The sequence below is a fragment of the Aquila chrysaetos genome, chromosome 16, assembly GCF_900496995.4.
Source record: "Aquila chrysaetos chrysaetos chromosome 16, bAquChr1.4, whole genome shotgun sequence".
NCBI classification, from domain to species: Eukaryota; Metazoa; Chordata; class Aves; order Accipitriformes; family Accipitridae; genus Aquila; species Aquila chrysaetos.
The window spans coordinates 25350818-25369329 of record NC_044019.1 but is presented as its reverse complement, the minus strand read 5'-3'; the positions used below and the strand labels follow the sequence as shown (position 1 = coordinate 25369329).

Genomic DNA, 18512 nt, shown 5'->3' with positions numbered 1-18512 from the left:
ACCCAGGCCAAGTGAATTCGGTGACAGCAGCAAATGGGAGAAGTGGCTAAAACGAAAGGTCCAGGTCCAAGGACAAATAACACAAATGTAGAGACAAAAAGGCCATGGGAGTAGTGGTGGAATAAAGTTTCTTTGCGATGTCTATTCAAAATTCTAAACAGTCTGAAAATCCCAAAGGGTTGTTTCACTCGTTGGATCTTGTGTGTGACTGCACTTTTTCTCCAGAACAGGTAGTTGAGTTTGAAGGACACCCATAGGCTAGGGTGGTCCCATTTTGTTGTTTTCCCTACTACGTTGGGTTCTGGCATTGTGGTTTTTTTAGCCTAGTGCTGCACAGTTGCACAAAGAGAGTTTCAATTTTATGCAGTCTTCATGTCTTAGTGATTTTAATAGTTGTTTTCCTCTTTGGTTTTTTTTTTTTTTTCTTTTAAAGTTGTCATATACCTTCATAACTGTCTAATGATAAATGTTGTGTTTAATGAAAAATGTTGTGGATTTTTTTTTTGTTTTGTTTTGGTTTTTTTTTTGTTCTACTTTCCATCTTTTATCATTAACTGATCTTGACTAGCAACTTCTCAGAGGAAAAAGAGGATTCAAGTAATGGCAATGTATTCTCTCTACAGGATTTATGAACGCATCATTGATCCCCCAGAAACTAATTTGACACCTGAAAGCAATTTATGGCTGGGACAGAGAAACAGGAAACATGGCTTCTTTAAGGTAAGCAGATACAAAATGGCACACGAAGAGGGAAATAAATAAACAGTCAACCAGATATTTCTGATTAGTTGTCTTACACTCCTGAAAGCTGATTTGTGTGAATTTTAGTAGAAACTGTGGACTTGGGATTTGAGGCACATCCAACACTTAGGGAAAAGGGTCTCTTCCTGCAAGGTAGAGTACCATAGTCACCGACTGAAGTGCCCAGTATTTGGGGGTTTTGTTTTGTTTCCTTACTTTAGGCTTCACATACCTGCTGTGCTCTGCCTAGCTACTCCTGGGGACAGAACGAGACTGTGGAGGCAGCATCAAAGTCTATCCTTGGCTTTCATCTTTAAACCTTCCCGAAACAACAGCTTTGCTGTGGTGTCTTGGCCGGCCAGTTGTGGTCTTAATTGCTTTCGGAGGCCGTTTCCTCCTCGATTTCACATGCTTGACAAGCCCTCTCCTGTATGTTTTCTTTCAGCTTTTTTTGGCCCCTGGTGAGACTATGTGATTTTCTGGTCGAGGCTGAATTGCTGAACCAACCAACATACAAAATCCACCAATAAATGAAAACCACCCCCTCCACCTGAAAACTAATTCTTTTACTTTGTAAGCAAGTTAAAGAAAAGTTTCTGATATTTCTTCCAGTTTTGGATAACAAGCCATGGAGCAAGTGTTTATCAGCGAAAGAGTCTATAGTGCAGTGATAGGCCAATCTGCCTATCCTCAATATTGGCATGGATTTGTTGCCAAGGTGATTTACCACCCACTCAGTTTCCCTTTGATGCTGTCAGTTCATAAGACAAGTTTACAAGTTGCTGATTTCAACAAGCTAGGACAATTATTTTATGCGAAAATTATTTAAGCATAGCAACTAACAGTTTTAACTGTGAAACAGAGGTAAAAGCTAACTTTTTACTTAAATGACGGTCCAAGAGTCGCTCTGAACCTAGAGTACATTTCATCCTCCAGCAGCTGAGCTGTCACTGTGAAGTGAAATTGATAGTATTATTTTATTCTACAGCTGTTGTTTTTTTACCTCAGCTGCTTCCCATAATTCCACAGATGGTAAACATATGTTTATAGCTACATAGGAAAAAACCGAACTTATATTGGATTCGCCCATCTTAAATTCTTATTTTATGCAGGCAGTCAGAGCCTCAGAACTCTGGGATATTATATGTTTGTAAATTAATATTTCTACGCGTTAACACTTTGGAAACAGCAGGGTAGCTAATGATATGCTAATGAGCTGACAGTTTTTATTGATCATAATGAAAGCCGACAAGTGCCTTACTTTGCTTTATGCATGCTTGAATATTTTACTAACTTCGGGGCAGAAATATAATTGGTTGTATTTTTTTAATCCTGCTTGAGAGTTTCAGAAATCTTACTTTTTTTTTATGTTACTCATTGCAAAAACTTGGGATTTTGCCAGTTTGTAAAGAGTACACGTCTCTTTCCATATATTTACATGCTCAGTAGGACCTCCTTTTCTTTTTCAGAGCAATTTGTTTCACTGTTTTAGCATATTAAAAAAATAGATCTATTTTCCTTAATGTAAACAGAGATCTGCAGGGAAATAAGAGCGTTAAAAAAGAATTAGCATTTTTGTATGTGTGTTGGAGCCGTGATAATCTATGTAACAGAAAGCACTGGATACTGTTCTGTCATCTTCGCTGCGCCAAAATTTTTCTTACTTTAATGATAATTAATTTGTTGTGTCTCTCCGTAAATGAATAGCATTAAAGCACATTTTGGGCCATACTCTCATGCCTATTTTAGATCATAATTTTTCAGTATATCAGAAGAGGAGGGAGGGCATATGATATTCAAAAGTCACGGTGGCCAGTTGCTGCCATTTTTCTTATTTATGCTTTTGTTCCACGTCCTTACTTACAGTGATTATTCCACAAGTAGCCCTGCTGTGTCTGTGGCCTTGCTGGGGAACGAGGTGCTCTATGGCATAATCGAGGGAAGCGAAGTCTCACCCCTTACAACTAGTATCTCTTACTAGTTGTAATTTACCTGCTACAACCAAGCATTTGGAGTTCAGACAAGACGGAATGGTTTTAGCACAGCAGTGGTGGGAGCAAATGCGGAACAGAGTTAAGATAGCTTTGGCTGTGTCCTTTGAAGGGAATCTTATTAATTACTTCCTTCGAAAAATACACGCTGACCCTGCAGGTTTCTTTGTGTGGCCCGAACCCAAGTTTTGTTTTAGGGCTAGAGGTTACCATTATAATCAGATTAGGAAACCAAAGTAAATGCAACTGAAAGGAGGAAGAGAGTGATACCAGACATCCAGGGAACCCTCATTCTAGGATGGATCTGATGGCTGTCAGGATCAGAATTATCTGCAAAATTCATTTTATTGCTGGGGAGAACCCTTCCCCCTAAGGCTCCCTCCAAAGAGCTGCTGCAGAAATGAGCTTATTAATGCATTGCTGACTAGGTGATTCATGTCGAAAGATGGTAATTTTCATATCTGCTATAGCAGGCTCAATTGATCCTGCTGCTGCGCCTGGGGATTGTATAGTAGGTGCTTGAAAACTATGTTGGTATTTTTACTGCACAGCATCATATGTATACTTGGGCCTCTGTAGTCATTTTGGTCTCAGAGTCGTATAGACTAAGGTGAGGTAAATACAGTGCCAAGGGCGGCTCTTGAAGCGCCTGGCACGGGGCACGCGTGCCCGGTGTAGAGGAGCACAGTGCGGATCTAGTGGAGAGCTAGTGGTGTTGACGTAGCATTGCCTAGGCGCAGGGTTTCGGGCACATCTGCCGGTGCCGCTGTGCAGAGCCTTTCGCCAGCGCTGGCTGATGCAGCTTGCACAGCTGCGTGGCACGCATTATCTCTGTGGGAGAAGTAGGTTTTAAAGAGGGTGAAAGGCAATGGAGGAAATGAAAACGCAGGAGGGGAGAGCTCATGGAATATATGACCCTTTTCACAGAATGTGGGAGGAGTCCTCTATTTAATAGAGACATGAGAGTGCAATGAACAGGGCTTTTGTATTACGTCCTCATGGGGTGGGCTTGATACTTAGCGCTGCAGGCATGAATTTAGTCTTGTAGCTGGTTATCTGCCTGCACAGACGAAGGCTTTTCAAGCTAGCGAGTCCTGATGCTGAACTGCAGCTTTGGTTGTAGTTAGCCAAGTGCTTTAATGATAACATAAAGGTGATGTCTGCTTGCGAAGGGAAAAACCGGCAAGATTTTGACCACTGACATCTCCCTGTCAAGGCCAAATCCTGATGTCCTTTCACAGAACGTGGACTGAAGAACTCCACCCTGTGCCCAAAGTGAACCAGGGCCCTGGGCTTCCCCTGGGGAGTTGTGCACGCCTAATTCTCCTTCTGGCTGTGGTCATAGAAAGCTCTCGGCAACCAGGACTTAATGCTGAGGGAGGAATAGTCCAAGTTTGTTCATACGTGTTACAATAATTATGGCTGTAATAAGTGTTTGCCTATAATGAAGTCTTTCTATTAAAAAAATACATCAGCAAAATTTCTGCTCTTTGAAGGTTCACTTCTATATTTGATCGTATTAATTCTGTTTCAGAGGGTTTATAGACTTAGAAGGCATCTCTAGTGGTGAATTGAACTTCGTACGTTTTTCCATGGTAACATGCTTTCATGTAGCCAGAAGTCAAGGCACAAAAATAGCTGTGTTTCCTCTTCAGGTTGTATTTAAATGCAAATCTAGCCAAAAGACAATTGAGCGGTGGGTCTCTGATGCAGCAAACATGTTTGAAGTTCAATATGCACTTTTGGGGAAAAAAAAAAAAAAAAAAAAAAGGCTGAGGAAAACATCACTTCTGTCTGGATGATGTGCTGTTAGCTGTGTGATATGGTCTGGTAAAACTTCCTAATCTCATTTACTCTTGGTTGAGCTTTTCACTGGAGAGGCTTAAGCATTGAAATATATTTTTGTGCTTCACCTTCTAATTTCTCGCTGATGACTGCTAGCAGAAAGTATGTAAAAAGGCTTTCAGGATGTTCCATTTCCAGTGACAGTATTACTTCTCATTATTATGATGGTTTCATTATTCTCATAGATGAAAAGGTTAATAAATGAATATACTTCTGCAAGAAAGACAGTGTGATCTGATTATGTCTATTAATATTTTCAGTTAATATTTGATCATGAAACAGTAAGCAGGAAACGGTGCTTGCTGATCACCTTCTGCTGTTTTAGCAAATGAACACATAAATTTTAAGTGTTACCTACTGTACTTGCCAGGCTTCAGGGGCGATCTGAGGCCTATATTTTATTTGTGGTTAGAGTTCAATGTTTTGAGCAAGTGACACTGTCCTCAGTCTGCAAAATTCACTCGATTGCAATTTAACTGAAAATTAAAACATAGTCTTACAAATCAGTAATTTAATTAGATAATAGCTGCCACAATGATAAATTTCCTTTCACATTAAAGAAATTCTTCTGTGTCTGGAAGGAGCTGGAGCCATGTCACAACATCTAGTGCTGCTATATGCGCTTTCCCTGACTCCTAATCAGAAGTCCCTTGTTTTGCCTTGCTCCTCTCCCTTGCTGACCATGACATTATTAAAGCTAGTGGATCTTGTGGAGTAAGTATGTTACACAGTCAAAGATGGAGCAAGAGCTTTGTACTGAGGTTAAAAGAGCAAACACAAGCTTCAGCATTTTCTAGGCTATTTGAAGGATCTAGGGTTCTTCAGGACGCGGGTGTGCAGGGATACCGGGCAACCCTTTGTGTCTGCTGCTTCCATCGGAGATATCCTTGCAAGTCAGGGACAACAGAAGATGCGGCCAGTGCTGGACCTTTTGGTCCTTCCTCTCTCCTGTCCTGCCCAGTTCAGGTTCTGAGCCGCATACAGCCTGCACTAGCTGGCTTTGTCCTTGGAGTCCTGATTTCTGCCAGTCCTGCACAGGGGATCTTTCCATCTGTCTGGGTTAGAGAGAGGATTTAATGCTAACTGATGGCGTGATTACATGAACTACCTGTTGAAATACAAAGCTAGTAGGCTAAACTAAACCAAACAACTGAAGTGTAGACTCTTACTTACCTCTTGCACTATATACTTCTCTTTTCATAATGTTTCATTTCACAGTCTTATTTGGCTGAATCGCTAAAGAGTATTGCCGTGTTTTCTTTTTGTCTTTCGGAAAAGTGTGTCATAGGCTTGAATAATCCCATTTTTAAGACGCTTAAGCAGCTTATATTTGGCGATTGCAAAAGACAAAGCAGTATGATTTCTGTGTTTTATGAAAATTAATATCCAAACACACAGGAAGATAGGAGGAGTTGTTATATTTTGTCCATCTTCGGTTCTTTTCCTCACAAGAAGAGTGAGCTGGTCAATTTTTTGTACCCGCTTGAGAAATGACTTGCGAAACAGCTTGTACAGGTCTAAGTGAACGTTTGCAATCTATATTACCAGTTTTCTTTTCTTTTTACAAAGGGTGTTATTCAAGACGTGAAAGTCATCTTTATACCTAATGGATATATAACGCAGTGTCCTAATCTGAATCGCAGTAAGTAGCAATTTTTTAATTCTCTCTATTTTAGATTTTTTTCATACAGATTACGTCTTTGTTTTAAAAATAATCTTTTCAGGCTTGTCATTTTTGCATGTGCTGACTTGCAGAAGGCAAAAATTCTATGTAAACAGATTGCATTTTATGTTCAGATAAATCAAGTCTGATATACTATTGGTTATTTATGGGTTATTGTGTCTTTCCTTCTCTTCCTTTCTGTTTCTTTTTACTCTTCCTTTATTGAGCATGCCCAACCTGCAGTGATTTCTTAAGTCTGGTGCAAGGAATCATGGATTTGCAAGAACTCCTGGCAAAAATGACTGCAAAAGTAGGTACCTAAGCTTCTTTGTCAATTGCCTATTTCCTTCTGTGCTAAGACCAACATGAAAGTATTTATTCCTTTTGCAGTTATTCTGCGTTTTCATGGTAGAGCCTTTTTTTTTTTTTCTTTTTTTTTTTCCTTCTGCCAGTAGCCCTATCTGCAGCGGACTTACGGATATAGTTTCACGGATGTCACTTAAGCCTTATACGGTTTCTGTTCTCTGCCTTATTATTTGTAAGATAGTGACAAAATGCCCAGGGTCTGATTTTTTGTAAGAAGCCTTAGCATGATTTCCCTTTTCATGCTGAGGGATAAATGCAGAAACAAAGGAGCGAAATCCCTCACAATTTCCTCACCATGTGATGCTGTCAGAGGGGTGTGTGTTTGCCTATGGGAAGTCCTGTGAAGTCTTCAGGACTGGCATAGTCTCCTTCCTGGCAATTGAAATGAGGCCCCAAAATGGAAATGCCTGTGAAGCTGCCGGCTGTGCTGATCTTGACATCACCTTTGATCAGTGGCTTTTACCAGTGTAAAAGTTAAGTTAACCCAGCTCCAGGCGGTGTGTGCTTGGTCTTTTTTTTTTTTTTTTTCCCCTTGCTTTATTCCCTCCCCCGGTTTGGATTGTGTATAGGATGAATAAGAAGATATAGTGGGTTTTTTGTTTGGGATTTTGGATATTTGCTTTAGGCTCCGCTCCCACAATAGACAGCCAAGGCCCTTCAGCTAAGGCAGTGGTGAAGTTTTGGGGTAGGAAGCTGTGTTTTTGAGGTGACTGAACCCCTGATGTGTCTTAAAGGGCAATCTGCGAACACTTTTTGAGGTTAATGTTGGTGAACCATCTGGTCAGTGGTAAAAGGCAATTAATTGTCTCATCTGAAACAGCACTTATGCGCTAATTACTTATAGATTTCAGTGTAACTACACCCAATCTGTAGATGCCTTTAATCTCAGTGTAGTTACTGAACAGGAATTTCAAAAATAAAATTTGCATAGTAGTGCTATTAGTGTAAAAGAATTATACTTGTTACTGTGCTGCTTTTGAGTGTTCTTTTCCTTCCTAATAGGAAAGGGGAAACTTTGTTTTTACAGAATGTGCGCATTATACTGACAATCCGCTTAGCTGACATGCTTTGGACAGGCTGACTCCAAATGCGAAATGTGAAGCTTTTAGTTCAGTTTGCTGCTTGTACTGTGAAAGAGGGGCAATTATTTTGAGCCCTGCTGGTGGTAAGAGCAAGTTCCAATTATGCACTGTACTGAGTAACTTGCTTTCTGTGCTGTTAATTATATTTTTGCTTGCTAGTACTTCAGAAGGGGAAGAAAATAACAGTATTTGTACTGCAAAGACTCTGTGCTTCCATGAAGTGGCACTGGGATAATCCTTCATTGCGAGTTCCTTTTCTGTTATAGCAGTGCACTGACTGTTTTGTTGCAGTTCTCACAGAAATACTGTTGTCCAGGAAAAACGCGTGCAGCAGGAAAGGAAGTTAATTTGGTAGACAAATGCAAGTTAAAACTAGAGGGACTTGAGGGAAGCATTAAGGTTTGTATCTGCCTTTTCGGTCCTAGCCACAATAGCCGCAAGTGGTACTAATGTAGATACAAGCATAACTTACGGAGGCAAGGCAAAGAGCAAGGCTTAGAAGGGCTGTGCAGCTGCCTGCAGAGATGCCGTTTAGCGGGGCAGGTGGTCAGAGAACGGCTTGCTAATGTACATGAGCAATGAACCCCAGATCCTGGTCCCGCACCAAGAGATGAGAAGCATGAACGTGGTGATTTGGAAAAGCGGACTCCGTGGTTTGATGTCCTGTTGTTGCTTTTAGGTTCCGCTGTATCTAGGATTTCAGTTTCTCCCTCAATCTGCATTTGGTTACAGCTGCGTTACGGCATGGAATATTCCGGTGAACGTTTTTTGCAATGAATGCATATGTGCAGCGTCTATAACGTAACACTATGAAGACTCAGGCCAGGGCTTGCCAGGGGAGAAAACATCAGGCTAGTGGCTTCAGGTTCCAATAATTTGGTAGCAGTGCAAGTTATGCAGTACGTGGGTAGGAGGAGAGAGTACCTGCTTGGTCGGGCTTTACCTCAGCGTCTTGTGAGTCTAGCGCTAGCTCAGGATGGGACATGGGGTCTAAATAAGGGGCCCAGCAGAGCGTTGTCATAGCAGATTGTCATCGAGTGTTATGTACAGGAGCATTTGATCATGACCTGTAACAAGCTAACAGCCGTTATGTCTTCATCCTACCTATGTCTTGTGAAGACATAGCTTTTAGAGATGAGTAAATGCTAACTTTTTAAGCAAAGATGAGTAACTGCTAGCTTTGTAAGCCCGTTTTATTTTTGTCATCATTTGAATTAATTCGGAATCTTTGCAGTATATAAGCTTAATTGCTTTAATCTTGTGTCCTTAAATAGAGAGACACCATAGGTCAGAGTGTTAGAAATTTGGCTAAAATGTTAATTTGCTGCAGGTGAAAAGGATCGTGTTGTATTTCAGCATTCCTAACTCCCGTGCTGGAATACTGTTAGCTCCTCTTTAAATACAATAGCTAAAATAATTCATGCAACTTTAACAATCTACTGAAATCAGTCTGGGCATCTCCTGCATTTCTTTGAGTGGAATATAGTTTCTTTTTGGTAAATTATGGGCCCACACTAGGGTGTGCTTTGTATTCAGATGTGCTTGATACATGAAGACTTCCAGCACAAAACTTTCTAATGAATCTTTCCTTGATTGAGGTCAGAAAGGTTGAAGCTTCAGCTTGGTTAAAACCAAGAAAAATTGAGCACTTGAGTACATCGATAGACTAGTTAATCTGGTTTGTTTACATCATGGATTTGTATGGCCATGAATACTTTTATGAATAACAAAATTTTCCTTGTAAATTTTGATAGTGTGGGGTTTTTTGATGTTTTCGCTTTTCATTTTGCCAGAAACAATACATTTTTAACGGAACTCTGTGGTCTTTCCGTTATTCGTATGGGCAAAGGAGAAGCAAGGAAAGTGTTAAATAAGTTTTGTGAATAATAGCTAGCCAAACATTCCTTAATGTTAGGAACTTAGGATTTGGTTAGTATATGGAAAGTGTTTGGTACAGCGTGGGCTGCTTCTCCCTCATTAGCTTATTTCTATTCATAACCTAAAAACTGTTTGAAGCTTGAGAATTTTCTACTTATGTTTTAAATGTTCAACAAATCTAGTTGTGTGCATTTGGCAATGTTTGGAAGGATATTTCAGCTAATTTTAAGGAATTAATTGTTTTATTGAGCTCAATAGAAGTTTTTCAGTTGAGGCTTGAAGTTGAGAAACAGAATGTTTCTGGTCACTCTAGTATAGCAGGTAACAGTTAAATGCTGTTTCTGAACAGATTCTGTGGGCTGTGGTACGTTCACTGACCTCTGTGTTGGAGGGTTTGTTGTTGCATGCCTGCCTTCTGGTGATCTACTTGATTGATTTGCTATGTATAAGGTATTTCTTAGAACAGGAAGGAAATGATTTTTAAGTAAATAAAACTTATCAAGGTAATGCAAATGACAGAAAAAATTAATAAATTGAAAATATTTATTCTCTTGGAGCTTTCTTCTTTTTCTAGGGAATAATTTCTAGGACAGACAAAGGACAATATCAAGTACCACTTTCAACTCTGGGTATTTCTAAAGTCCTTTCTCTCTAAAATTTGTATAGCCCATTTATATGGGAGTGTTCATTACCGGCGCCCCCCCCCCCCCCCCCCCCCCCAAACAAACCAAGATATGTAAATAAAGAAGTACAAGACAAATCAAACACCTTTTTAACAAAACTGAGTATATTTTATATAATGTAAATATAATGACCAAATATAATGACCTGAAAATGGTTTCTGCTGAAAACAAGCAGCTCAGTAAGAGGATAGTTTTGCCTCTAAAATGTGAAAAGCAGTTTTGAAGTCACTAGATCATGCTGAGTCTGGGGGAGATGAGTATCAATCCCCTGTTATCCCAGAATAACAACAAATAAAGAGCTTTCTCTCTTGAGGACTGCAGGGGAAAAAAAAAAAATCACAGAAATTGGCCTAGTATTTCTTTTCTTTTTCTTCCTCCTAAAGTAAGTTGCTCTTTTACTGGCAGGAATGAAAAAGGATATATTAGAATACTTTCATTTAAAGTGGATGGAATTTTAGAGGATAGACTATATGAAATTCAGGTATATGGCATTATGTAAAAAACACTATAGCGCTGTGCATTCCTTTTTTTATAAAACTTGCTACTATTAAAATGTAGCAACCTGTAATATAGGATAATAGCATCATATTTATAGCAGAATAGAGTATGCATTCATCTTGTCTTGTGCCAGATTTAGGTAGCCTTGCTATTTGCAGTGCCCTCAGTGTGATGGCTTATAGGCATAAGACAAATGCAAATGTAAGGAGTCAAGACCTTGAGAAACTCTTATCCAGCTGGTACCAGGGTAGTTTTTAGAGCAATGGTAGTTCTGGGGCCTGAAGAATGCACATATTTACTTCTAATTATTAAGCCTGTATTTATATATTGATTTATTTTCAGTATTAGTAAATGGGAAAGTCATTTTGAGTGCTCTTACGGATTAGAGATGATGGCACTGGGTACCAGGTGTGCGTGGATGGGGATTGTTCCTCTCCAGAGGATGGTAAGATGGTACCTTGTATGAGGGGGAGCTCTGTGATATGGTTTAGGATAGGGTGGTTCAAAAAGCCCTTTGCTGCTGCTACGTGAACGAGCATTATATCCACTTAAGATTGCATAGTATCTCATCAGTAAACATAGCAATTGCTAGCGTGCAGATGTAATACTTGGAAAAGATGCATCAGTTTTAGCTTCTTGATATGCATTTTAGTAGTTGGAATTGAGGAGGTAATGGGAACAGCAAGGAGCCTTAAGAGCTAGCCACCAGCCCAGGGTTTACTCCAGGAGCATGGCTTGTCCGTGAATCACAGTCTGGGAATATTTTGTACTACGCTGAATTAAAATGCTTTCTTTCCCCTCTGTATCTTACTTGCTATTATAAGGTTAAGACCTTTCTAAAAGTCAGAAAGTATTAGTCTGGCTGATGCTTAACAGTGATGAGATGGGGATGATTAGGAAAAGTCAGTCTGCCAGTCTTCATGCTTTTTGACTTGCAGTCAGGTTGTTGAGCAGTTAAGACTTTTTTTTTAAAAACAGTTGTAGTTTGTGTACTTTTGGTAGTGCCCAGACATTCCCGAAGGGATCTTAGTGGGGTTTGTTAACAGTACAAGAGACGTCTGCGTGAGTCATAACTGTTGTCAGTTAGCATGTATAGCTCCATCAAAGTCCAAAGAGTAGGGTTAGTTTATACCTGCAGACATCCTGGTTCAGTGTTTCGAAGGTTGTAGTCAAACTTGGTTCGGCTAAAAATAAGTATACTGCTTTCTCATATTTGCTTTTTTAAATCATGTGCTTGAATTGCAGAAATCTCATCAAGTTACTTTCATTTATAGTTAAATTATGCAGAAACAAGACTGAGTCAGTTGGAAGACTGTCATTGTGAGAAGACTTGTCAAGTAAATGGATTGATCTATAGAGACAAAGACTCATGGGTTGAAGATGATCACTGCAGGAATTGCACATGCAAAGTAAGACTTTCTAAAGGAGTTTAAGAAGTAGGACCTAATTAAAATGTGAAAATGGTCCTTGAATACCTAATGTTAACTCTGAGAATTATTATGTTTTTAGTATGCTTCTGGTGGCAGTATGAACAATAGGGAGGGAAACGGTAAAATAAATAAATAAAAAATTGACATTGCTTATGTGCAGGCTTCATAAATAAAATCATAAATAATATAAAAATAAATAAAATAAAATTTCCCTTGACAATGCTTTCTTATTTGTTCTAATTATATCTGTGAGGACTTTATGGTTTTGGGGTGAAAGCGTGGCATTGTCTGCGTTTGGTTTGGAATTGTTTTCACTGCAGTAGTTTTTTCGAAAAGGAAGCATTATCTTAATAGTATTCATAGAAGCTTAGTTGCATCTTGCATGGTAACAACATGCAGATTCTGTTTTCGGTGTTTATCACTCTGAAAAACCAAGGAACAGAAGAGAATTAGTATGTAAATCTTGTCTTGTTGAAATTATTTGATAAATATCTGAAGAGAGTCTTTGTTTGCTCAAGAAAATAGAAAACTGATTGTTAGAAATCTCAGAGATGATTGGCACAGCCTACAGAAAGTGGTGCTTATGTTCTTCTAAAGATGGGCTTATGTTTACCACTTACTGCACTTTGCTCAGGGAAAGTGGGGTAAAAACAGTAATATGTATCAAAATGGGGTGGTTCACCTCCACATGCATTTTGATTCAAGTTTGTGGTTGGATAGGATTAAACTTGTTGCTGAAGGATGGATCTGTAATCCACAAGGCTATTTTCATTTACTTAAATAGTTTTTGGTCCTCTGTGTTTTGTATAAAATACTAATGACAACAGTTGTAGTTGAATTTTGTCTTAAAAACCTTTGCTTAGAGTGGAGTTGTGGAGTGCCGAAGGATGTCTTGTCCCCCTCTTGATTGTCCTCCTGATGCTCTCCCAGTGCATGTGGAAAGCCAGTGCTGCAAAATATGCAAGGGTAAGTACATCACACATACCTTTTGGTTTCACCCTCTATTTAAGCAGAGTTAAACTTGTCCTGAACGCAGGCACGTTTTATAATGACTTTCATCGGTCCTGGTAATTCGGGTAACATAAGTCACAGTGGCAAACTTGATTTAAGAAGAAAATAAATAATTGCTGAGAAATGAACAAGCATTGCAAATTTCTCAGATTCCCTTTTTACCTATTGTCAGTGTAAAATGATTCATCTGCTTGTTTGGGGCTGGGAAGCCTTACTTGGCTTCAGCTTGTATCTCCTGTTGATGTGAGGACCATCAAGCCTGTGGTCTGAACTTTCTGTAGTGATGAGTAATAAATTGAACTGTTATCTGTTATCTTTTTGCCTATCTTTTAGTTTGGGTTGGAAGGCTGTTTTTTAAAAGAAACATGACAGAATCTCAGACCCTGGTTAGTATCACTGTGTGGAGTGATAGTTTGCTGTAAAAAAATTTCAAAATAAATTTATGAGAAGAAATAAAAAAATAAAAGTGAATTTTTTGATCAGTGTTATTGTCAGCTTTCAGTTCCTTCTGGAAATAAAAGCCATAAGTAATATTCCTGAAAGGAATATTCAATATTTGTTGCCTTAATAGTAGTACAAAGGACAAAGACAATTTATATACGGAAGTTTTAGCTGAATACTGATGCTAGTCTTATCTTGAGAAGCACAAATTATCTTCCCTGCCCCCCTGCTCTGGTCTTGGAGACTAGTAAACTTCATGCATGAGTTTTTCAATAATTCATTAAGACAGGGATGTTGAAATATTTTAAGATTTATTAGGAAAATAATAACACTTCTTTTAGTATTCTGTCACCCTTCCTCAGTCATTGAATTCATTAGTCCCATGCACAAATGTCCTTTAGCTGTGATCTTGCACTTGCTCTTGTTTACTCATGTCATCTCATTTCTCTCAGCTATGTGTCGGTGTGAGTATTCTGCTTATTGAAAGATGTTTATGAACAGAGCACTGGGGTGGTAAAGTGGCCACGCTGGCCAGTATTTTTGTTCTCAAAATATTTTTATTTGTAACACTGAGAGTCTAGAAAGTTCTTTCACGAAACTGGATGCTTCTCTTGACACCGCTCCTTTGCTGACATGCATGTATGCACGACGGTCAAAATCTGACGCAAAGGAATTGTAAGGCACAAAATTGTAGATTCAACGTATATCCCCATGAGTAAACTGTGTTCCTGTTGTTTGTAATGGAAAGATGAACAATCAAACTTGCCTTTTGTCAGTGATTGGCACAAACTTGACTCGTTATTCTGACAAGAACTCAGCATGTCAGTCAATGGGAAGAGATGTATGGAAGTTGATTGAAATTGATTGTAAATGCCAGCTCCTTGACAGAATGATGTGCTAGGGCCGCAGTTAGTCACTTTTGGGTAGATAGTAGTAATTGCGGAGGCTTTCCGAAGAGCTGCACTGCAGGTGTTAATTTCTCTGTGCTTTTCCTATTTAGCTCTGATAGAATCATCAGCTGTAATTTACTGTCTCTAGGGATTATTGAATGGCTGGATTATTGAACAGTTTCCTGTCTTAGCTGAGGGTTAACGAACAAAGTAGCTCTAATGTCTGATATGTTAAGGGTTTTAAAAATGAGGCGGTTCTGTTTTGATCCCTGCCATCTTGTGTTAGCCTTTCAACTAATATTTGACAAAAGACTGTAATTTTATTTAAAATCTCATCATTTTTCTGAGCTGTGCATTAACTTGCTTTCTGGTGTGTCCATTCTTTTGTTAAAAGCAGTCATGTCAAGAGAATAGGCAAGAAAGAAAAAGGAAATTTCTCTAATTCATCTTCCCCCCAAAATAGTTACTGGGATTCCTAATTTAAACGAAGCTTCCTGATCTGAAGTTTTCTTTGTAAGTGAGATCACAACAACTCAGGCATAAAAAGTAGGGCAGCGTTAGAAAAATGAAGAAAACTAGGATACCAAAAGGAAGAAGCTTGTTTTTTAAATGCATCGTTGAGGATGAAAACTGAGTTATTCTGAAAATCTTGCGTTCTTGTTTTATGATTGGTTGGTTGGTTTGTTTTTTAAAGAAATGCACATTTTCAAGAGTGTAAGCTTGAACAAAAAGTCCTTAGGAGCAATTTTATGTCTGAAAATGTATGCAGATTAATCTGGTAGTCCTTTATGTTTAAAATTTGGGAATGAAACTGGCTATGACAGTTGCTGCTGTGGAGTACTCCTATTGGTATCACCTGTAAGGGGTACATATGTGCACCTGTAAGTGCTTGGTTCCCTTACCTTGGTACTCAGGAGAGAAACTGAGGCAAACCAGTGACTAGATAGTCTGTGACTTTTTTTGAGAACTGAGTACTTTGAACACTTCCACTTTCAATGTGCATGTGCCTTCACTCAGGAAACTTCTAAAGCTTTGTTCAATTGCAACATAAGATTCGTACCTTTTAGCTCTCCTTTCAGTGTCATAGGTCAGACTGTTACTGGTCAAGCGTTGAGAGAGCTGAAACACCGCAACAAAAAGTTATTTTATCAGTGTTTAGCATTGATCTTGTTAGTAATCTGGAGTGCCTTTATGATGGATACTTGATTTGTGTAAGATCATAATAGTCCAACTGTTCTCTTTAATTAATGGATTTACTGTCCTCCTCTGGAATTGAAATTTAGACATCTAGTTCCAAGAGGACTGCGATAGTTATGGTAATACTTGACCGAGCTGTATGCTACTGTGGTCCTGCTGGAGGTCACCTTCTTATTCACGGTGGCAGTAGTCCTAAGCTAAGCTAGTTGACTTTGCCTTGAAACGAATGCAGAGTGCTCACGTGTTCTAGTCTGTTGATTTGGTTGTGGAGCTGGTTATCTTCCACAGAAGGATGAAAACTTAAGAATTTTTTTTTGTAGGAGCTTTCAGTTTCCTGGGAAATCTGCTTATTTCATGTGTGCTTTAAGAATGTTTTTTCTGAAATAGATTTTTACAGTTTGTTGTTTCAGTACAGTCAGTCGCTGCATCTAATCCCTTTTTTTAAGTGCTCCAGCAAGTTGAAGAGTTCACCTTTGTGCCCATAAAAAATGTGAAGATTTAATTGATATCTGTGCTTATATTATTCTCTTGATGAACAGTATGCTAATAAGTGTCTCCAGTTCTTGTAGTGGATCATGAAGACCTCTAGTAACACAAATACTGTAGCTGATCTACAGAATGTCAGTAACGAAAATATTTTCTATCAAATACTAATGAATTTGGTCCAATACGTATTGTCTGATGCTCCTTTCTCTTAAAATGAATTTATTGGTAGCTACTTTGCTTGTAATTATATACAATAGTGATGACTGATGAGAGCAAAATGCATCATATTCTTAACATATAGTTTTTCAGCATATGTGAAACTGGTTTTACTTTTGTCTTATACCTTGCATTTGCTTACTACTTAAATATTGATTTAATTTATTTGTTTTTAATCTCCCTCCTTCTCCTCTCAAATTACAGCAAAGTGTATCTATGGAGGCAAAGTGCTAGCAGAAGGTCAACGAGTATTATCCAAGAGCTGCAGGGAATGTCGAGTAAGTTTCAGTTGTATAAACTTTTCCTGATGTTAAATATAGGTGTGGTGTTCAAAAGTGACAAGGATAAGTTAGTGCATTTCTTTAGGCTTCCTGCATGCAAATGTGACATCTGTTGTCTTGAAAAGGTGATGTTAAAGTCAGTGGAAGCCACAAATACGAAAACAAGGCAGGAACGTGACCCTTGCAGGGTAATAAAAACATGGGCAAAATAACTTGGAGGGACGTTTTCTCTTTTATCTCTGCTTTCATGAGCTCTGGAAAAAGGCAGCGATGTCTTGAGCCAGTTACTAATTTCAGCCAAATTGCCAAAACTTGAAGCAACCTGGCTTATATTGTTTGAGTTACTTGAGATTTTCCCTAGTATTATTTAAACTATATGTACCCCTGCTAATAATTGAGGTAAATTACTAAGTGTTGGACTGGACTGGGGTCTTTTCTTGGCAAGTTCGTAACACTTAGACAACTACAGTCAGTATTTAAGAACATAAGTAAACAGAGGCTGTGTTAGATAGGAACATTCAGGGAGTGTTAGTGAACGTAAGAGTGCTACATGGTGTGTAAGTGTGGCAGAAACCTGTTGTTGTCAGGACTAACCTTGGAAGAATAGAGTGGTAATAGATGATTATAAAAGGCCCATTGCTCTGCTGAGACATGCATTTGTTGTGAGTATGCGTGTGCTTTAAATATGATTTATCACTTCAGAAAGGCACAGCTATTTTAAACACATTAGCTCTCACATTGTAATTTTCAAGTATTTTTGTTTTTACATCTTGTTGAATTTGTAGAGGGGGAAGGGTGATAAAGGGGAGGCTTACAAATGTTATTGACAGATCAGTATGCTAGAACAATTATGAAAAACATTTGGAAAAGATTACAACGATCTGGTTATTGTTGTGCTTGTAGCTGAGTGTACAGAGTAGCAATTTTATGTTCACTAATGGAAACGGACAATAACTGGTTGCAGATGTTGTGAAAGCAGCTTGTTACGCGGAATTACTTTGCTGTTATTTGTGTTTAGCTGTATAGGGGTGCTCAACATTGTATATACAAATAAGTGGGCAAGGTCGTTGCCTTGAAGACAGACTAAGGTGCCTGTTATTTATAATATGACATAGAACGTTTATTTTGGAGAGAAACCGCCTATATGAAATAAGATGAGAACAGGAGGATTTTCACATTAAAGTGAAAGCAGAGAGAGTGATCTGAATTATGTCTGTGGAACTTCTCTATGCTATAAATAAGAGCGTTATATTCATCGTTATGAGTTTGATAATGCATTCATGAAGATTAAAAGCAAATACTGACCATCAAATAGCTGTCGTTTTAGAAATTACTAAAATAATAATGAAAACAGCTTTTGCATTTTACTTACTGCTAAAGGAAGTTGATATGGCAATGCTAATTGCAGTAACGTCACAGTTGGTATTATTTACATCTTTATGGAGACTATTTGAAACAGCATCTGTGAATGCAATACCATGAAAAAAATGGGTCCATGCCTCAAAAAAAAACCAAACAAAAGTATTTCCATAGCTGTGTTTCAAGAAGACATTAGACCTCACTGGCAAAGCTTGTCATTCTGACTTGGGAAAGTTTTTAAGTGGGTAAGTGGGTGCTTACCTCTGCTTCTATGAAGTGATGTGTCTCCAGACAGGAAGTTCATCCAATGTGTTTTCAGCACGACCTCTTAAAGCTCTAAGGAAAACACCTACCTACTTTTTTACTGCCTCAATTAGGAACGCTCACTAGCTCAAGGATGAATGGTGATGAGTCAAACTGTGGCTGTAGTCATTGCCTTCCATCTCGTGCAGGC

At 38.7% G+C, this 18512-nt stretch overlaps 1 protein-coding gene across 4 annotated transcripts in view; it reads left to right on the top strand.

The window, feature by feature from the left end:
• Positions 1 to 18512, top strand: part of NELL1 (neural EGFL like 1) — a 300863-nt gene that overhangs the window by 62096 nt on the left and 220255 nt on the right. For all 4 annotated transcript variants that reach the window (XM_030039088.2, XM_030039085.2, XM_030039086.2 and 1 more), the window contains exons 5-10: positions 624 to 720; positions 6147 to 6219; positions 6468 to 6550; positions 12022 to 12156; positions 13041 to 13143; positions 16623 to 16696. In XM_030039088.2, coding sequence (XP_029894948.1) covers positions 624 to 720; positions 6147 to 6219; positions 6468 to 6550; positions 12022 to 12156; positions 13041 to 13143; positions 16623 to 16696 — 565 coding nt within the window. The remainder of the gene's footprint in view (positions 1 to 623; positions 721 to 6146; positions 6220 to 6467; positions 6551 to 12021; positions 12157 to 13040; positions 13144 to 16622; positions 16697 to 18512) is intronic.